Source organism: Elgaria multicarinata, chromosome 3, assembly GCF_023053635.1.
Source record: "Elgaria multicarinata webbii isolate HBS135686 ecotype San Diego chromosome 3, rElgMul1.1.pri, whole genome shotgun sequence".
NCBI classification, from domain to species: domain Eukaryota; kingdom Metazoa; phylum Chordata; class Lepidosauria; order Squamata; family Anguidae; genus Elgaria; species Elgaria multicarinata.
Window position 1 is genome coordinate 39,052,543 of NC_086173.1, and position 15,988 is coordinate 39,068,530.

At 39.1% G+C, this 15,988-nt stretch overlaps 1 protein-coding gene across 5 annotated transcripts in view; it reads left to right on the top strand.

The window, feature by feature from the left end:
• HELZ (helicase with zinc finger) overlaps positions 1–15,988 on the top strand; it is a 142,556-nt gene that overhangs the window by 35,606 nt on the left and 90,962 nt on the right. For all 5 annotated transcript variants that reach the window (XM_063120018.1, XM_063120020.1, XM_063120019.1 and 2 more), the window contains 5 exons: positions 644–695; positions 2,770–2,845; positions 6,967–7,165; positions 8,692–8,799; positions 9,900–10,197. In XM_063120018.1, the coding sequence (XP_062976088.1) occupies positions 644–695; positions 2,770–2,845; positions 6,967–7,165; positions 8,692–8,799; positions 9,900–10,197 (733 nt within the window). The remainder of the gene's footprint in view (positions 1–643; positions 696–2,769; positions 2,846–6,966; positions 7,166–8,691; positions 8,800–9,899; positions 10,198–15,988) is intronic.

Consider the following 15,988-nt stretch of genomic DNA (forward strand, 5'->3'; position numbering starts at 1 on the left):
ATGTTCCTAGCAAAGGCTCCTCACATTTTTGTCAATTTAAAAGGGGAAAACGTGACTACAAGACACCTTCTCTGGACCATTTGACAGACAAAGGGCTTTTAGCCATTCAGCGCGGCCCCTGTCCAAACAAGGGCGTCTCTGTTCAGTCCTCCATCATTGATGCTTCAACCTGGGTGACCCTTCTGTAACACCCCTACCTCTGTCAGTTTCTCAGAGAGCGCTTCCCAGCCTCCCTCCTTGCCAAGGCCAAACTAGCAGTTGGATGGGGAGTAGGCTGACTCCTCTGGCTTTGGTCTGAGTGCACTGATAGAGATAAACTCACATAGATTCTGACATTCCAAGGCCCAGACCTTTTCAGACTACTTCTAATAAAATTTTAGCTATAATCTACAAGGCTAACTCCAATGTTGAAGCTGGGACCTTAAACTAGCTGCCCTGGGAGCACTACTGCTGAAAGTTCCCAAAATATATTTTAAACTTGGAATCTAAAGCTGTTAAAAAGAAAACCATAAATTCTCTGAAGTGGCGTATATTTCATGTTCTACTTAAATTTTCATATAGTTAATATTTAGAATTGTATTTGATACTTATTTTAGACTTGTTTGTTTGACTAATATGCTACATGAATTCTTTATATTTGCAGGCAGCAGCTGCTAAAGTACCCTCAATATACCATGAAGAAGAGTTTGAAGAGGGTAAATTTAAAAATATATTTTACAACTTGGAACGGAGTATTATAATTTCCTGTCAAGAGATGCTAAGCCAGGTTTATTCCAGAATTTGGTATAGGAAGCATGCAATACGATGTTTATGAAGGACAAAAGGGAAGTTATAATGGACAGAAACTTGGATCCTGAGATGGTGGAAAGTGACTTTTCTGCCCCTCCTCCTCTTGGCTACTCCCCTCCCAAAGCTGCTTCTGAAGTTTTGGGGACTGCTGTGATTGGGATGACCTATAGCATGGGGTGGGGTGGGCTGGGGAGGATGAGGAAGAAGGTATTGCCAAAAATTGGGTGGACGTACCTCTTGTGAGTGATACTCCTGCTCATGGAAGGTGACTGTGCCCAGTTGTTGGTGATTCCTCATGTTGCAGCCTACCCCATTCAGGCAGTTCCCATGACCTTAGGAAGAGGCAGTTTGGGGGTGGGTAGGTGCTGGGAGGGGAAGAAGGGCAGGAAAGTCATATTCTGCCAACCCCCTCTTTTCTGTGCTGCTCAGGATCCGTGCCTCATTGTTTGAACTATTGCCCAATTGATGAGCATGTCCACTTATGGAAAATAATAGGATGTGCTGATTGTTTGATTATTTATTTATTTATTTAAACATTTACAGCCCACTTTTCTTTATAAAATAAACCCAGAGTGGCTTATGCAAAAGTTCTTCCATAAAGCACAATAAAAACATGTTGACGTGCTAGAGCCTGCATCTTCCCTCCTGAGATTAGCGTTACTGATTTATAGGCCTTATCATATAGGACAGGAACAATATTTAATGCCTTTAAAGAATATCCTAAACTAGATGTTAAATGCAGCGTCTATCCTGCTAATAGAAAAGACATGTGACATTTTTTATACACCTTCTAATTCACCAATTGGGGATACCAGGTTGCTGATCTCCCCTGTTTCTGTCACTGGTTTCTTGGAGACAAAGGATTGGGTCTGATGTAGTTGCACTGTTGTTTTTATGAGTGCAGTTCTCCTCCTGTGAACAGAAGCTCCTTCTATTCATGGAGTGATTGCACTGGATTAGATTAGAACAAGGGAAGATCCTGATAGTGAAGCTAGTGTGTCTCCTTACATGGAGTTACTGATAAACATAAGATAATAATTAAGTTGAAATTGATTGTAAAAGCTCCTAATTTTAGAAACTCTCTGAACTAGCTCCAGCTAGATCTCAATTAACCGCTGACATACAACCATTGAATAGTATTTCTCAGCAGTATATACAAGTGTTTTATTAGGTTCTTTTATTTGAATAAATGTTTATTTTCTACCTGTTGTATCCAGAAATTTAGGTTCAAAAAGCATTTGGAATAGCCTGTCTGAAACCCTGACTCTTTTGGAGTTTCAGTATCCCAATACAAGACTTCTGTTATGTGGAGATCTTAATGCTATAATTGGCATTGGTTTGCCTAAACAAGTGGATGGCATTAACCATGGAGGATGTTCTCAACAATTACTTATAGATAGTTTCCCAGGGTAAAATTATAAACAAATCAAGTTTGAAGTTTTAGATGTCTTATATTTGCATAATAAACAATGTCTACATGGAACCCATTATGATAGGACTGGGGCAGTTTCTGTAAATGTATTGCCTGACATAGATAGTTTTAAGGTTGACAATGGGGTTGAAAGTGATCAGTTTCTCCTGTTGCTAACAATAGATTTTCCAAATCCACATCTTCCTTGTTCTTTCCAAAATTTGTATGGAGTTCAGTTTGGGGAACGAAGGATATGTTGGTCAATCAACCTGGGTTCTTCTGTTTCTCAGACACTCGAGAGCATTACCTTTATATTGCATCACCAAGGAATCCTGGACTCTAATTCGGATATTCTAGATGCTTATCAAACCATTATTGAGGCGAGTGAGCACTGGCTTCTCCATGTTTGGAAAGCAGTGTAACCATTAGGTTGGATCAGGCTGTCTGTTGTTTGGCTCAGCTCAACACTTGAAATCAGTTATGTGACCCATATCTGGATGGCCTACGTGTATCAGGAATTGAGTAGTGGCAGCCAGAAAAATAATATGAATATTATAATTTTGTGGCAGGATCTCAGGATCACTGGCAATTTCGCCCCCCACCCAGGGGAGTCACAAGTAGCGAGGAGTACACATTATGCAAAAGGTAAAGTATTAGCTTTTCATTTTTTGTGTGTGTTGATTGGTGTTCTCAAAACAGCATCAGTAATAAGAGGAACACATAAATCAGAAATATATATAGTAGCAAAGAACATGAATAACGTTCTGTGTCTGGAAGTATATATATATAAAAAGAGATTTTCACAAATTACTTTTCATTTTAACAATCTCTTCCTCTGATAGTCTACTTGTTTGTGAGTGAGTAAAAGAATGGTGGAGTGCAAACAAGATGATAAAATCAATCTAAATAATGAAATAACTTAATTTAAAGTGATTTTAATCCGTGTTGGCATTTGTTAAGATGATGTGGGTTGTCATTGTGAAGGTCTACAACTCTCTAAAGCTTGTATATTAGTATATTATGTATCCAACAGAACCTACATATTATTTATTTATTTACAATATTTATATACTGCTCCCCATTCAAAATTTTGGAGCGGTCTACAAGATAAAATACAATAAAAACAGAATAAAACACCTTAAAATAGATTTTTAAAAGCAAAATGAGAGGTGAACTGTGAATCGTGGCTGGTCATTAAGGAAAGGCTTCTTGGAACAATAAGGTTTTTAGGAGGCGCCGAAAGGAATACAAAGTTGGCGCCTGCCTGACCTCCAGAGGCGGGGAATTCCTTAGGAGGGGGGCCACCACACTAAAGGCTCTTCCCCTGGTGGACTCCAGTCGGAGGATGGATCTATGTGGAACTACCAGGAGCATGCCCTCGGATGCCCTCAGTGACTTGGCAGGTTGGTAGGGGAGAAGCATATTAGGCTGGCCATTATTTTTGCTACCAAAAATATAGCTGTAACATATTGCATATCTTAAGATTCTTATTCAGCTTTGCCTGGGATCCAGAGTTCCTGTGAGTGAAACTCTGCTCAGGAGATGCTTTCCCTTGAGGAAGTGGGGGAAGGAGGAACTTTCTTTCCCTTATGCTCTCTGAAAAATTGCTCAGGAGGATTGGTGGGGATGCTCTGGAACAACGTGGAAGGTGGTGCGGGAAGCTGCAGGGAGAAGGATGAATTGCTAAATATCACCCTCCCTTTTTCCAGTCGGAGCCTCTGCTGGATCTTGGTCCATTCTGTGAATGGAAGGAGCCCTTCTATTCATGAGAAAGGGCACTCTAGGTTGAACCCCTTGTATTTATGCACAACAAAGTAGAAAGAGATAGTTTAGGACTGTTTCCCATGCTGTAGAAATAAGACACAGGAGTATTCCTAGTATTCTTATGTGCCTTAAAATATCTCAGCAGAATGTGTGCTGTAAGACTCCAGAAATTAATTTCCATTTATACATTAAATGTGGAAATAGAAGACTTTCTTGATGAGTGTAAAATCCTAAATATCCAGTTTGAAAATATGCCAAATAAAGATTAGGTAGGAAATCATTAAAAAGAGTGTAAATTCACCCAGTTAGAATAGAATAAATTATATTTAAATGAAGCCATTGTGAGCTCATGGGATAGAGTAGAGCAAATATGAAGAAATAAATAACAAATAGTATCTTTATGTGAACCGCCCAGAGAGCTTCGGCTATGGGGCGGTATATAAATGCAATAAGTAATAATCATCTTATAGCATATCCTTAAGCAGCTTGGCGTCTTCCACATATTTTAGCATACAACTGCCATGTTCCCTAACCATTGGTCATACTAGCTGGGGTTTATGGGAATTGTAGTCCAAAACAGCTGGAGGATATTAGGTTGCTTTCCCCTGACTTTCATATTACCTCAGAGATTAGTGATTCCCCAGCGATGGGTTTGAAAATCTCACAAACCTTCTGGCTCTATGAGTTTGGCTCTAATGAGAATCACTGCTGTACTTTTGGTATGCTAAAGATATGTTGCATGGGTTCACACATGATTATCAACACAGTGACTTACTGGTGAATATGCAAACTGACTCGCCATGAAAAATAGTGCATTCAAGGTGATAGCAAAGTTCAGTCTTCATTGTTGTATTACTGATGGCTTCACCCATGGAAGTCACAACTTGATGCTGCAGTAAGCAAGTGGTCAACATACATATGTGAACCTTCCATATCCTTATGTAAATTCAAGTGGAAAGATAGAATTATCCATTGATTGGGGAACTTGGCTTAGGGCCATAGCAGCTCAATTCCACTGCTTGCTTTACCCTCTTACTTGGGTCGAAGTATGTTCTCCTTTTGTTACCATTGCATTTTTATTATTTATATAATAGGTAAAGCAGGGATAGGAAAAACTTAACTACGTGCTGTTGAGGCGGTACATGTGATAGTTTTTTTTAAAACTTATATTGATCTGCATCTTAACACTCAAAAGCTACGTTCTCTTCCCCAACTGTTTTTAAGACTTGTTAGATTTGTAGCTGCTGTTATATTTGTAGCTATCCAGGTTAATTTCAGCAGATATACTTATTGGACAGGGTTCCACTCTTTGATAGAATAACATAACTGCTGATGGGCTAAAAGTATTTATTTTCAGTTGGATTTAAGGCTGTCTCCTGTAAAATTATGCTTTCTGCTAATGGCCCTTGTTAGATAAAACATTTTTACTATTTAGGTGGTGCATTTAAGATGACTTAGCCAGCAATGAATATTTCCAGTGATTTATATAAGAATCTGCTGTTGTCCAATATTTTCATAGCATCCCAGAAAAATGCTGTTTCTTTTAATGAGTTTATTTGTAAAGTGTTTAAAAGCAAGATATGCAATAAAGCGCTTTTAATTGGAGACAATCCTAATATTTCAATGAAAGATGTAACCAATCAGCAGTTATAGCAATGCCAATTGCAAACAGGATGTGACATCCATGTATGCTAGTAAAATCCTATTATAATATCCATGGGACTGCTCCAGAATAAATGGATTATAAATTGTTCCTGCAGGCAGCAGGCAGTTATAAGTTGATTCCTATGTTGGCAATAGTATTGGTCACAAAGTTAGTTGGACACATACCAAAGATGTGGACATTTGATTTGTGCGCTGAAGATGTTCCTGTTTTACTAGTATGAACCTGAAATAACAAAGAAGACCACATGGTGTCACTGTCACTCCAGTATTTGGAAAGATTTTTTTCTTTTTTCTTTCCTTTTTTTAAATTTTTTATTTTTTTAAATTGTAACCAAAAAGTTATCAGTCCCCTTAGAATTGATGTCTAAATAGCTACATAAAATTAATTAATACAATTTTAGGGGGGAAAGCAATACAAAGAAGGAAAGAAAAGAGAAAAAAGGGGAGGAAAAAGTAGAAATAACTAAAACAAATATATCAGTTAATAAGTGTGCTGTATGAGTTTCATTTGTTGTTATAATGTCCAAATGCTCAAAGCTGAAGTGGGCATATATTGTTGTAAGTCCGGTTGTGACGTATGTTGAATAAATATCCACTATATAACATAAAAAGATAGTGATTCTGTTTTTCCTTGGATTAGAAGCAAGTCATGAGTTATTTTTTCTGATATTGCCACTGACCATATATTTCGGTACCCTGCCGATAAGTTCAAATTGTCCAATTTTCCCCACTGCTGTGTAATTGTCTGGCGAGCGGCAGTTAGTAAGAATAATACATCTTTACGTTTCAAACTTACGTTAGATCCTTTTTATATTGTGTACTTCTGCTATATAATGTGTCCTTTATTTCTGCTGGAGTGCTAGGTGTTTAACTTGTATCTATTTGAAATTAAAATGTGTTTAGAATAGTAGTATTGGACAGTTCTTTGTATTTTATAAGAGAGATCAAATGAAAGACTATTTGTTGAACACATTTACATATTATCTCTCTTTTTTATTTGCCATAAATGATACTATGGCCATGATCTAAAGAGCTATGTATGTTTTCTTTAATCAGCAGAACCTCATGCCATATCACAATTTGCTTATGAAACTCCCCCAATTTCAAAAGCCATGCAGCATGGTGTGGTAGTGGTGGGTACTGTTGAAGACAGGCAATTTCAAACTCACCTTGGCCACATGGAACTAGTTGTGCTTTCCCCCCTCTTTAATCTTGGCCCATACTTTTAGTTGGGAAATTCAAGACGTAAGGTTTGTTTGTTTTTTTAAAAAAGAAAAGTGTGCATTTGGGGGATATTTTGAATTGGAAACTATAATTATCTTTCTTGCTTCATGTAGAGTTTTAGAACCAGGAATTTGCAGGTATGGTGCACAGTGTACATCAGCACATTCCAAGGAAGAGTTAACAGAATGGCAGAAACGATATGCATCCCGCTTGATAAAGTTAAAACAGCAGAAGGAAAACAAACAATGTCTGGGAAGTTACATGGAATCCTTGATTGAAAAATGGATGAATTCGTTATCTCCTGAGAAAGTGGTAAGAAAAAGTAAACTACTTCTTTCAGTGTTAATATTTCAGATTAACAAAAATGCCTGATATTGGCACTTTCTGTTAGGCCTGGTTGAAATATTTACTCCCAAAGTACCATTTCAAACGTGTAATTCAATTTTTCTGTGTATAAGAAATTCATCAGCCAATCCTAGTTTCTGTAATGGCAGTTGACAGCTTCAAGATTTTGTGGACAATTTGGGCAGATTTCACCTTGACATTGAGACCATGTCAAGCTTGTACCAAATGACTCAAGGTTTCATAGGATAACACCTGCTTCCTGAATCTATAACAGAACAGGTGTGTGTTAGGAAAATACATGCTTGGAGGAAATAAAATATTATTGTTTCTGCCAAGATCTTCTTGATTGGCAGCTTTAGGTTTTTGTAGCTGCCATCTATCCCCTCTTCTGCCTGATCATGAATACCAAACAGTAGTTAGGAAGAACATGATGAAGCCCAAAAGATTTAAAGGAGCTTTTGTCAAATAGCATTTGACCAGTTCTGCTTACCACTTGACACAAAGGAGTTTTGGGTACATAAGATGCTGAGTAAATTTGAATCAAGGACAACTGAAATATCTGAATTAAATTATTAATGAATAGGAACCTAGATAATGCGTTACAGAGGAATCATGCTGTTAGCTCTAAAAGCAATGATGCAGTTACTGAGTGTGGGAACTTTTCATCGTATCAGATATCTGTTTAATTATAGTAATTTTGTCCTGCTGAGATTAAGGCCAGTTACATTTCAAATATTGCACATAGCACCTCTATTACCCCGTTAACCCTTTTTATTATTTGTTGTGCATGTGGTTTCTTGCTGAGTTCTATGATCTTGGTAAATCAAAATTAAACTAGCTCTATTTTGTATTTACCGCTGCAGCCCAGAGTTTCATGGATGCAAAAACTTGGTTGTTCATGAACAAGTTGATAAAATGAAGTGGGGATAATGCATCAATCTATATCTATATATAAATATTGATAGTTTTCATAACCAGGCAATAAAGTTCAGTTGAATTAAGAAATCAATACTTTTGGTAAGATTTAGTGGGAAATGGTGGTGGTCCCTTAAGTGTAACTGAACATCCTTGTACTTTATAGGTTAGCTTAAGCAGTTAGGCATTTAAATAACCTGAATCATAGAGCTTAATCAATTAGTATAACAGGGCAGATATATGTGTTTAAAATAATTTAACCTTGATTTTTTTTTGTACTGATTCAATTAAGGTTAAGCTGGTATAAGATCCTGGTGTAGACCTGTCTTGTGATATTGTTTCAAATTCACACTGATGAGTACTGAGTTCTCCCTGAACTGTGTGTGTCTCTATAAACAGCGATCATTATTACGATTTACATCTAGATTGGTTCTCTAGTGCAGAATGTAGTTGATGTAGTTAAAAAGGATGTTCACCAGTATTTGTCTTGTTAAGAAATATTTCTACATTTATAAAAAATGCTTTCTCCCCTGTTGCTGTTGTCCTATAGAATATCTAATATTTACTTCTTTCTCTAGCTTAGTGAATGCCTAGATGGCGTGAGAGTTGAACATAACCCTGAACTGTCACTTACTGTCACCACCAAAAAATCACAACAGATGTGGACATTTGCTCTCACATGTAAGGTAGGCTCCTTTTCCCTTTTCCCTTTGCAAGAATTTAGATTGTACTGTGTTGCTGGAATTGTGAGATTATACATGTTTGCACTTAACATTTTCAACATCTTCTATTTTTGAATTTTCCATATTCATGGGGAAGGTAGTGGGTTGGATTCAGTGTTGTATTCCTCCAGTGGGAGCGTTTCCTGCGTGGAGTTCATCTCAGAACACTTCTGGTGGCAAAAGGGTGGAGTAGGTATTTCCCCTCCTCTAGCAGTCCCAGTGCCACCTCCCTCACTGTTCTTCAGTAGAATTTTAGGGATATTGGGGATTGCAGGGGATGAGGGAATAGAGGAAAGTGGTATTTTTCTCCATTCCATCAGTGGAAATTCTCTGATTGATCAGAAGCCTTAGGCCAACCGAAAGAGCCCTGCCATCTGCAGGAGAGAAATGCTAGATTACCCGAATATCCATATCCACATTCAGCCTATTTACTAGAATATTCATATCCACATTCTGTCACTGCTGTGAAGTACGAAAAGTGTGCAAATATGCACATAATGGTAGAATTTTCATGCTCTGCAGTTGTTGCAAAATTAACTGATTCCACCTTTGCCTCAGGCTTGAAATGTATCTTTTGCTGTTTTTCCGATAATTTAGATTAGTTTTTGGAAGGAAAGAGTGTGAGCCTCAATTCAAATTTAATTTTGGCAATGAACTCACGAGGTGGGCTTCGGCGAGCCTGTTTCTCAGCCCCTTCTCATATGGAGATCATAATATTTATAGAATTGTTGTAAGGATTGGTACAATAATGTATGTGAAGCACTTTGAATGCAAGAGAGTATTATATAAAGGCGCCATGTTATTAAATGCCAAAGTCCCAGCCGCCAGTTACTGCAAGCCCGAACCTTCACTGGTCTTTTGGTCTTTAATGGTAACTTCTTACACAGTTTCATGTTTCTCTGACCACACAACAATGCTAGAAAAATCTTGCATTTTTAGAAGTTAAACTTGATGTTTTTGAGGTCGGTGGAAGTAATCATATTCTGTGTTGGGTTGTCATATATTCTGTGTTGGGATGTCACCCCCTCACACGCAATTACTTACACAGTTTTGTTCCTCCTCAGCCCGCAAGAATGCTGTATCGGGTGGCATTACTTTATGATGCCCATCGTCCCCATTTCAGTATCACAGCCATATCTGCTGGAGATAGCTCTACCCAGGTATCACAAGAAGTCCCAGAAAATTGCCAGGAATGGATAGGAGGAAAGATCGCCCAGAATGGAATAGATCATTCTGTGTACAAAATCAGCATAGCCTTTAGCACAGAAATCTTTGGGACATTTCGCCAAACTGTGGTATTTGATTTTGGGACTGAACCAGTTTTGATGCAACGAGTGATGATTGATGCTGCTTCAACAGAAGGTATTGCTTCCATGCTTTTGTTAATGCACACATTTGTTGGAACAGTCTGTGTTATATACATTTTTGTTGTAAGCTGTCTTGAGAGTTTTCTGACATGTATGACAGTAGTATTCTAGTATTCATATTCCTAACTCCAAAAAACACTTGGGACTTTCCTTCCTTCTGCACAATGAATCTCTGTTGTTGTTGGGTTTGTTTTTTTTAATAGCCGAAGTTGCAGTCTTACTGTAAACTCCCCTTGCAGTTGCCTATTATATTAAAAATAACACCTCATGCTTTTACCATGTCATCAGGACAAATAAAAATACAAATTTCTTTCAGGTCTTTCTAATGTGTGGAGGGCTGCTTAGTGGGATTGAAATAGTGGTTGATAGTAGGTATCAGAATGGCTTTAAAATAGAGAAAAGGCTGCAAAATATAACAAAAATCTTCTAAAACTAAAGCCTAAAAGTCATTCAAAAAGCCAAAGCCAAGTAAACTAAGCAGCAGTTGTAAAACACTGTGTCTACAGTCAGCAAGAGGGAAATGCCTTCAAGAATACAAGAGTTTTTATCGGCTGGCTGCACGACAATAAGAGGGAGCCAGGCAGATTTTCCGAGAAAGTATGTGCAGCAAACAGGGTTATTCTATAGGGAGTGCCTTCCTCTGTCCTCCCCACTTTTGCTAATGGTCAGACATGGGCCTTTCATGCTGACCTGAGACATGTCAGAGGGAAAAAAACACATACATAGAGGCAGGGCAATTTTGTCATTGTGATGTCATTAACAAAAAAATCATAAAATCAAAGATATACAATCAAATCATCAGCAGCAGCGGTAAATAACATCAGTGTTAAAAATTGGCCAAACCCAAATATCTGGCAGAACAAAACAACAACAAAACACGTTACACATCTATCTATATAAAATGCTTAGGTATGTTTCTGTACAGGCTTCAGCTGATACAGGTTGCTAAGCAACAGTAACAACATGTAACGTCAGCTGATACAGGTTGCTAAGCCCCTCGCCCGACTCCTCCGAGCTTTCCAAGGTAATCCTACCCCCCTTTTTGCCTCTTCGCTCCCCCCCCCACAAAGGGGGCAGCACCACAGTCTGGAGCATGAGCGAGGCACGGCCAGGGCCCTTGGTGGCCGGGTGGGAGGCCTCTCGCCTGCTGCGAGCCCAGGTCCCGGCTTAATCTCATGCAAGCTGGGTGGGTGACCCAAGGCTGACAGGAACCCCGGGGAGAGGGGGAAACCTGCTTCCACTCCCCCCGACCTCCCTGCCCCCCCAGGTCTGCCAGACAGCGCTGTATCGGCAGCCTCCAAGCAGCCCGCACCCCCGCGATGATATTTAATTAATAAACTTTAAGATATGCTACAACGGCGTATATTACGCCGGGTACAGCTAGTTTTCTAAAAGTCTCTAGGGGATGGGCTTAGTTGACTTCTCTGGGGATGGAATCCCACAAGCAGAGTAGCATCACAGAAAAAGTTCTGGTATGTGGGCCAAACTACAAGTTCCACTGCTGTCATGTGTAATGTTAACCCAACGGCTGCTTCTCCACTGTAAAGTGCCTTTGGGAGGGCAGTTTGCCTGGCAGAAGAGACGTGTTTTTACGCTTAAACTTTCCCTACCTGCTGCTTTTCCCATGAAAGTCCCCTTACCCTGTAGTGTCCCATACCTGTCTGTGTGAGATAAACATGGGTCTGAGAAACAGGTAAAATTGGCTGGAGGGAGGAGAGCTCCAGGGGGAAATCCATTGGAAATTTCCCCTCCTTCGATATGCTTTGCAATGGTAAAGTAGCCATTGCGCCAAACATTATATATGGGAGCATTGTAGTGTGGCCCTCTGTCATCGGTCTGTCAGTAATAAAAATCAGCACATAGCCTTTTCAGATGGTCTTAGGGAGTAGGAAGTTTCATATGGAAGTCTGTATTTATTAGGCTTTTTGCTGCTCCAGTCTTGAACCTTTGTATTAAAAAGTTCTAAAAATGGCAGGAATGTAATAGTCTTTTACTTAGTCTGGAATAATGTGACAGTTGAAAAGATAGCAAGACTGAAGGCTATTAAGTATATTCTGAGAATTGATTTTTGATAGTTACTCAAGAAATGTTTCAATGGGTCTGTAATGGTGGTATTCGATGGCAAATTAATTCACAAATTACAATGATGCACAGCGTGTGCAACCTGCCTACCATTTTTAGCAATCACCTACGAATGCTGCATTTGTAGGTTGTTACACTGATATCCGAACCTTCGGCACTTTGGTATGTTTGAGGATTAAACACCCAAAAGTTAACCTATACTTTGTTCAATGCCAGTAAGTCTAATTTTGGTGATCTTTGAATGATATGATTGAAATATGCTACCAAAGAACTCCTTTGAAACATGTCTTGAACACACTTAGCTATAAGGAAACATGTTAAAACATAATAATGCTTAAATCATGCTACTATGGAAATACCGATTACTTTGGAAGACAAGTGTTGGCAAGGAGGCATTTGTTGCTGGTTTGGTTGAGGCAACGGACAAAATCAAGCTCAGATTTCAGTCAGTTTCTAAGTGTTACAAAGTGCAAGAAATAGAGAAGTCATTGGCTCAGTTCAGACAACGCATTAGTCAATGCAATGTGAAAACTCCACTCAACAATTGAGTTTTTAGGGGGTGCTCCCCACACCACATGTTCTAACTCCATTTTGTGACTGTGGGCTACCGTGGAGTTGAGTAAAATTCATCGCAATGTTTGATTGACAGTTCCTCTGCCCTCTCTCCTCCCCCGGTTCTCCCGATAGTATCCCATCAGCCATTGCTGCAAAAAAAACACAATCCCAGTGGCTCTCCTAGAGCGATACTCACACCTTTTGCTGCTCTTGCCAGGGAACTCTGTAGCCAGTGGGAAAAGTCCACTCAACGCAATGGAAAACTCCACGAAGCCCAAAATACGATGGTTGTGCAGGAACTTTCCTCTGCACAGCATGGATATCCTGTGTGGAGTGTTTCCCCCCAAAAAACTTCCACCATTGTGAGGAGTTTTCCTGCCAGACAACACGTTTCTCCCTTGTTATAAAGGAGGATGTCAGTACTTTTAAATGCCTACAGGAAAAGGAGAATATGAAGAGGAAGTGGATGTGTTTGATTTATGAGGAAATATGAAAATAGTTCTGTTGCTTGGTAAAAAGCTACCAGTAAAAAGTGAGGGTGGTATAGTATTGAGAAAGACCTAAAAATATTAACACAAAGCAGGCAGAAAAATGTATCTAGTGTGGTGAATGAGATATGCCTAGCAAAAGTAAGGCTAGAAGAATCAAGTGCTAGGACCATGTTGCCAGTGTAGTCAAGGAATTGTACTGCTGCATACTGTTATGTTGGTACAGCTGCACTGTCTTGAGTGAGTCAGATGTGGCCAATAGGCGCACATAAGATGAAGCAGTAACAACACAAAATGCAATCATTTGAATGTCAACAGGATTAGACACACCTCTCTCCTTTGTGTGTAAATAGAGGCATGTGCAATAACTCCAAAACATGTTATAAGCAAATACCAAGCCCATTGTCTAGACATTCCTCCCACTCCCAGGCCTCCCACTCCCAAACAAGTGACAGTACTGCGCTGCGAACACACAAGCCATATAACACATGGACAGATTTGATTGCATCCACAGAACTCGCTATCAAAGATCACAAGTTACAAAGGGTAAGGGAGATAATAAGGACAAGGAATAATGGGAATGCTGAATGAGCTGATTTCAAAATAAATGAATGATGAAGCTGAGTCCCTTTGCTGGCACATCGTAGGATTGGCCTATGAATTTTAGAAAGTGAGATCTCATTAATGTTGATAACATCTCTTGTTGGAGCCTAGCCCATTTTGTTTGGCATTTGAAAATAACCAAGCATTTAAAGTTAATCAGAGTTTTAATAATGAATGTTTTGTAGCGTCCTAGTACTCTTTCTTCTTCTTCCTCCTCCTCCTCCTCCTCCTCCTAATTTTCTTTATAAATAAATATATTGCCTCAGTTAGAGTACTAGCAGCTCAGTCCTCACAGAGCTGTGATAATGCTAAATCTGTTTTAAAAACTCGTTTTTATGCTGTATAGTGGCTTGAAGATTACAAGTCATCCTTTCTTCACGGAGTCATTCTACCCTTATTCCTGTTTTCTTATGACTCCAATTCCAAAGAGCTTAGGGTATTTATTGTTGCAACAAATGTTTCTCAGATGTGGAAGTGGTTTGTTGTGTGTGTGGGGGTCATTTTAATTTTGTACTTTCCATATTATTTTTACCTTTGGTATATCTATCTGTCCGTCTGTCTGTCCACATTGTGCCTTTCCTCTTCCCTTTCCCCTTTGTACAACTTACTCCTTCCCCCCTATCTCATTCTGTCTCCAAAATCTGGCCATGTTTCCACTTAGAGAAGGCTAAAACTCACCTGTTAAAGACCAGGGGTAGCATCCAATGTTAGTCCTAGGTAGAGTAGAGCCATTGAAATGAAAGACAGTTACGTTAGTCATAATTAATTTAAGCCACATTCATTTCAATGAGTCTGCTTTATGTAGGAACTAACATTGGATACTACCCCAACTTTCTAGAAATAGATTGAACTTTCCAATAAGTAATGACATCTGTTGGCATAATAGTCATGGCATAATATCCCAGAGTGAAATTAATTTACTTTGGGGTAAGTACTGGAACATGTGTTCATTGCATGTCACAGAGACATGAGATTAGCACTTCTTTGCTGTGTTTTGATGGATTCAGGCATCCAGATATTTTTTTTTTTAAAAAAAACCTCCCTCAAAGTGATTTGCTTGAGTTGTTTAATGATTTTTTGTAACACAAAGGAGAGTAGAAATAATTTATTTTATTTATTTTTATTTATTTATTACATTTTTATACCGCCCAATAGCCGAAGCTCTCTGGGCGGTTCACAAAAATTAAAACCATCATAAAACAACCAACAAGTTAAAAACACAAATACAAAATACAATATAAAAAGCACAACCAGGATTAAACCACGCAGCAAAATTGATATAAGGTTAAAATACAGAGTTAAAACAGTATAATTTAAATTTAAGTTAAAATTAAGTGTTAAAATACTGAGTGAATAAAAAGGTCTTCAGCTGGCGACGAAAGGAGTACAGTGTAGGCGCCAGGCGGACCTCTCTAGGGAGCTCATTCCACAACCGGGGTGCCACAGTGGATAAAGCCCTCCGCCTAGCAGCCACCTGCCTCACTTCCTTTGGCAGGGGCTCACGGAGAAGGGCCCCTGTAGATGATCTTAAGGTCCGGGTAGGTACATATGGGAGGAGGCGTTCCTTCAAATAACCTGGCCTCAAACTGTTTAGGGCTTTAAATGTCAATACCAGCACTTTGAATCGGGCCCAGACCTGGACTGGCAGCCAATGAAGTTGTAAAAGGACTGGCGTAATGTGATCTCGCCAGCCAGTCCCTGTTAGTAAACGGGCTGCCCTGTTTTGTACCAGCTGAAGCTTCCGGACCGTTTTCAAAGGCAGCCCCACGTATAACGCATTGCAGTAATCCAAACGAGAGGTTATCAGAGCATGGATAACTGTAGCTAGGCTACAGAAATAAGCAGCATTCCTTGTTGTACAGACTGAATCTGGTATATTTTTTGCTAAGTTCAAATACTTTCAGAGCTTGAGATCTATCTCATTTCACAATGGAACACAGAAAGGTGAAGGAAAATGCTCACAAGATGGACTGCATGCAGGTTTTTATTTTAGGTTTCAAATACTAACTCTTGCCTGTCTAGAGCATAGTGTTTTGTTCTTGATATTTTTGCCATCTT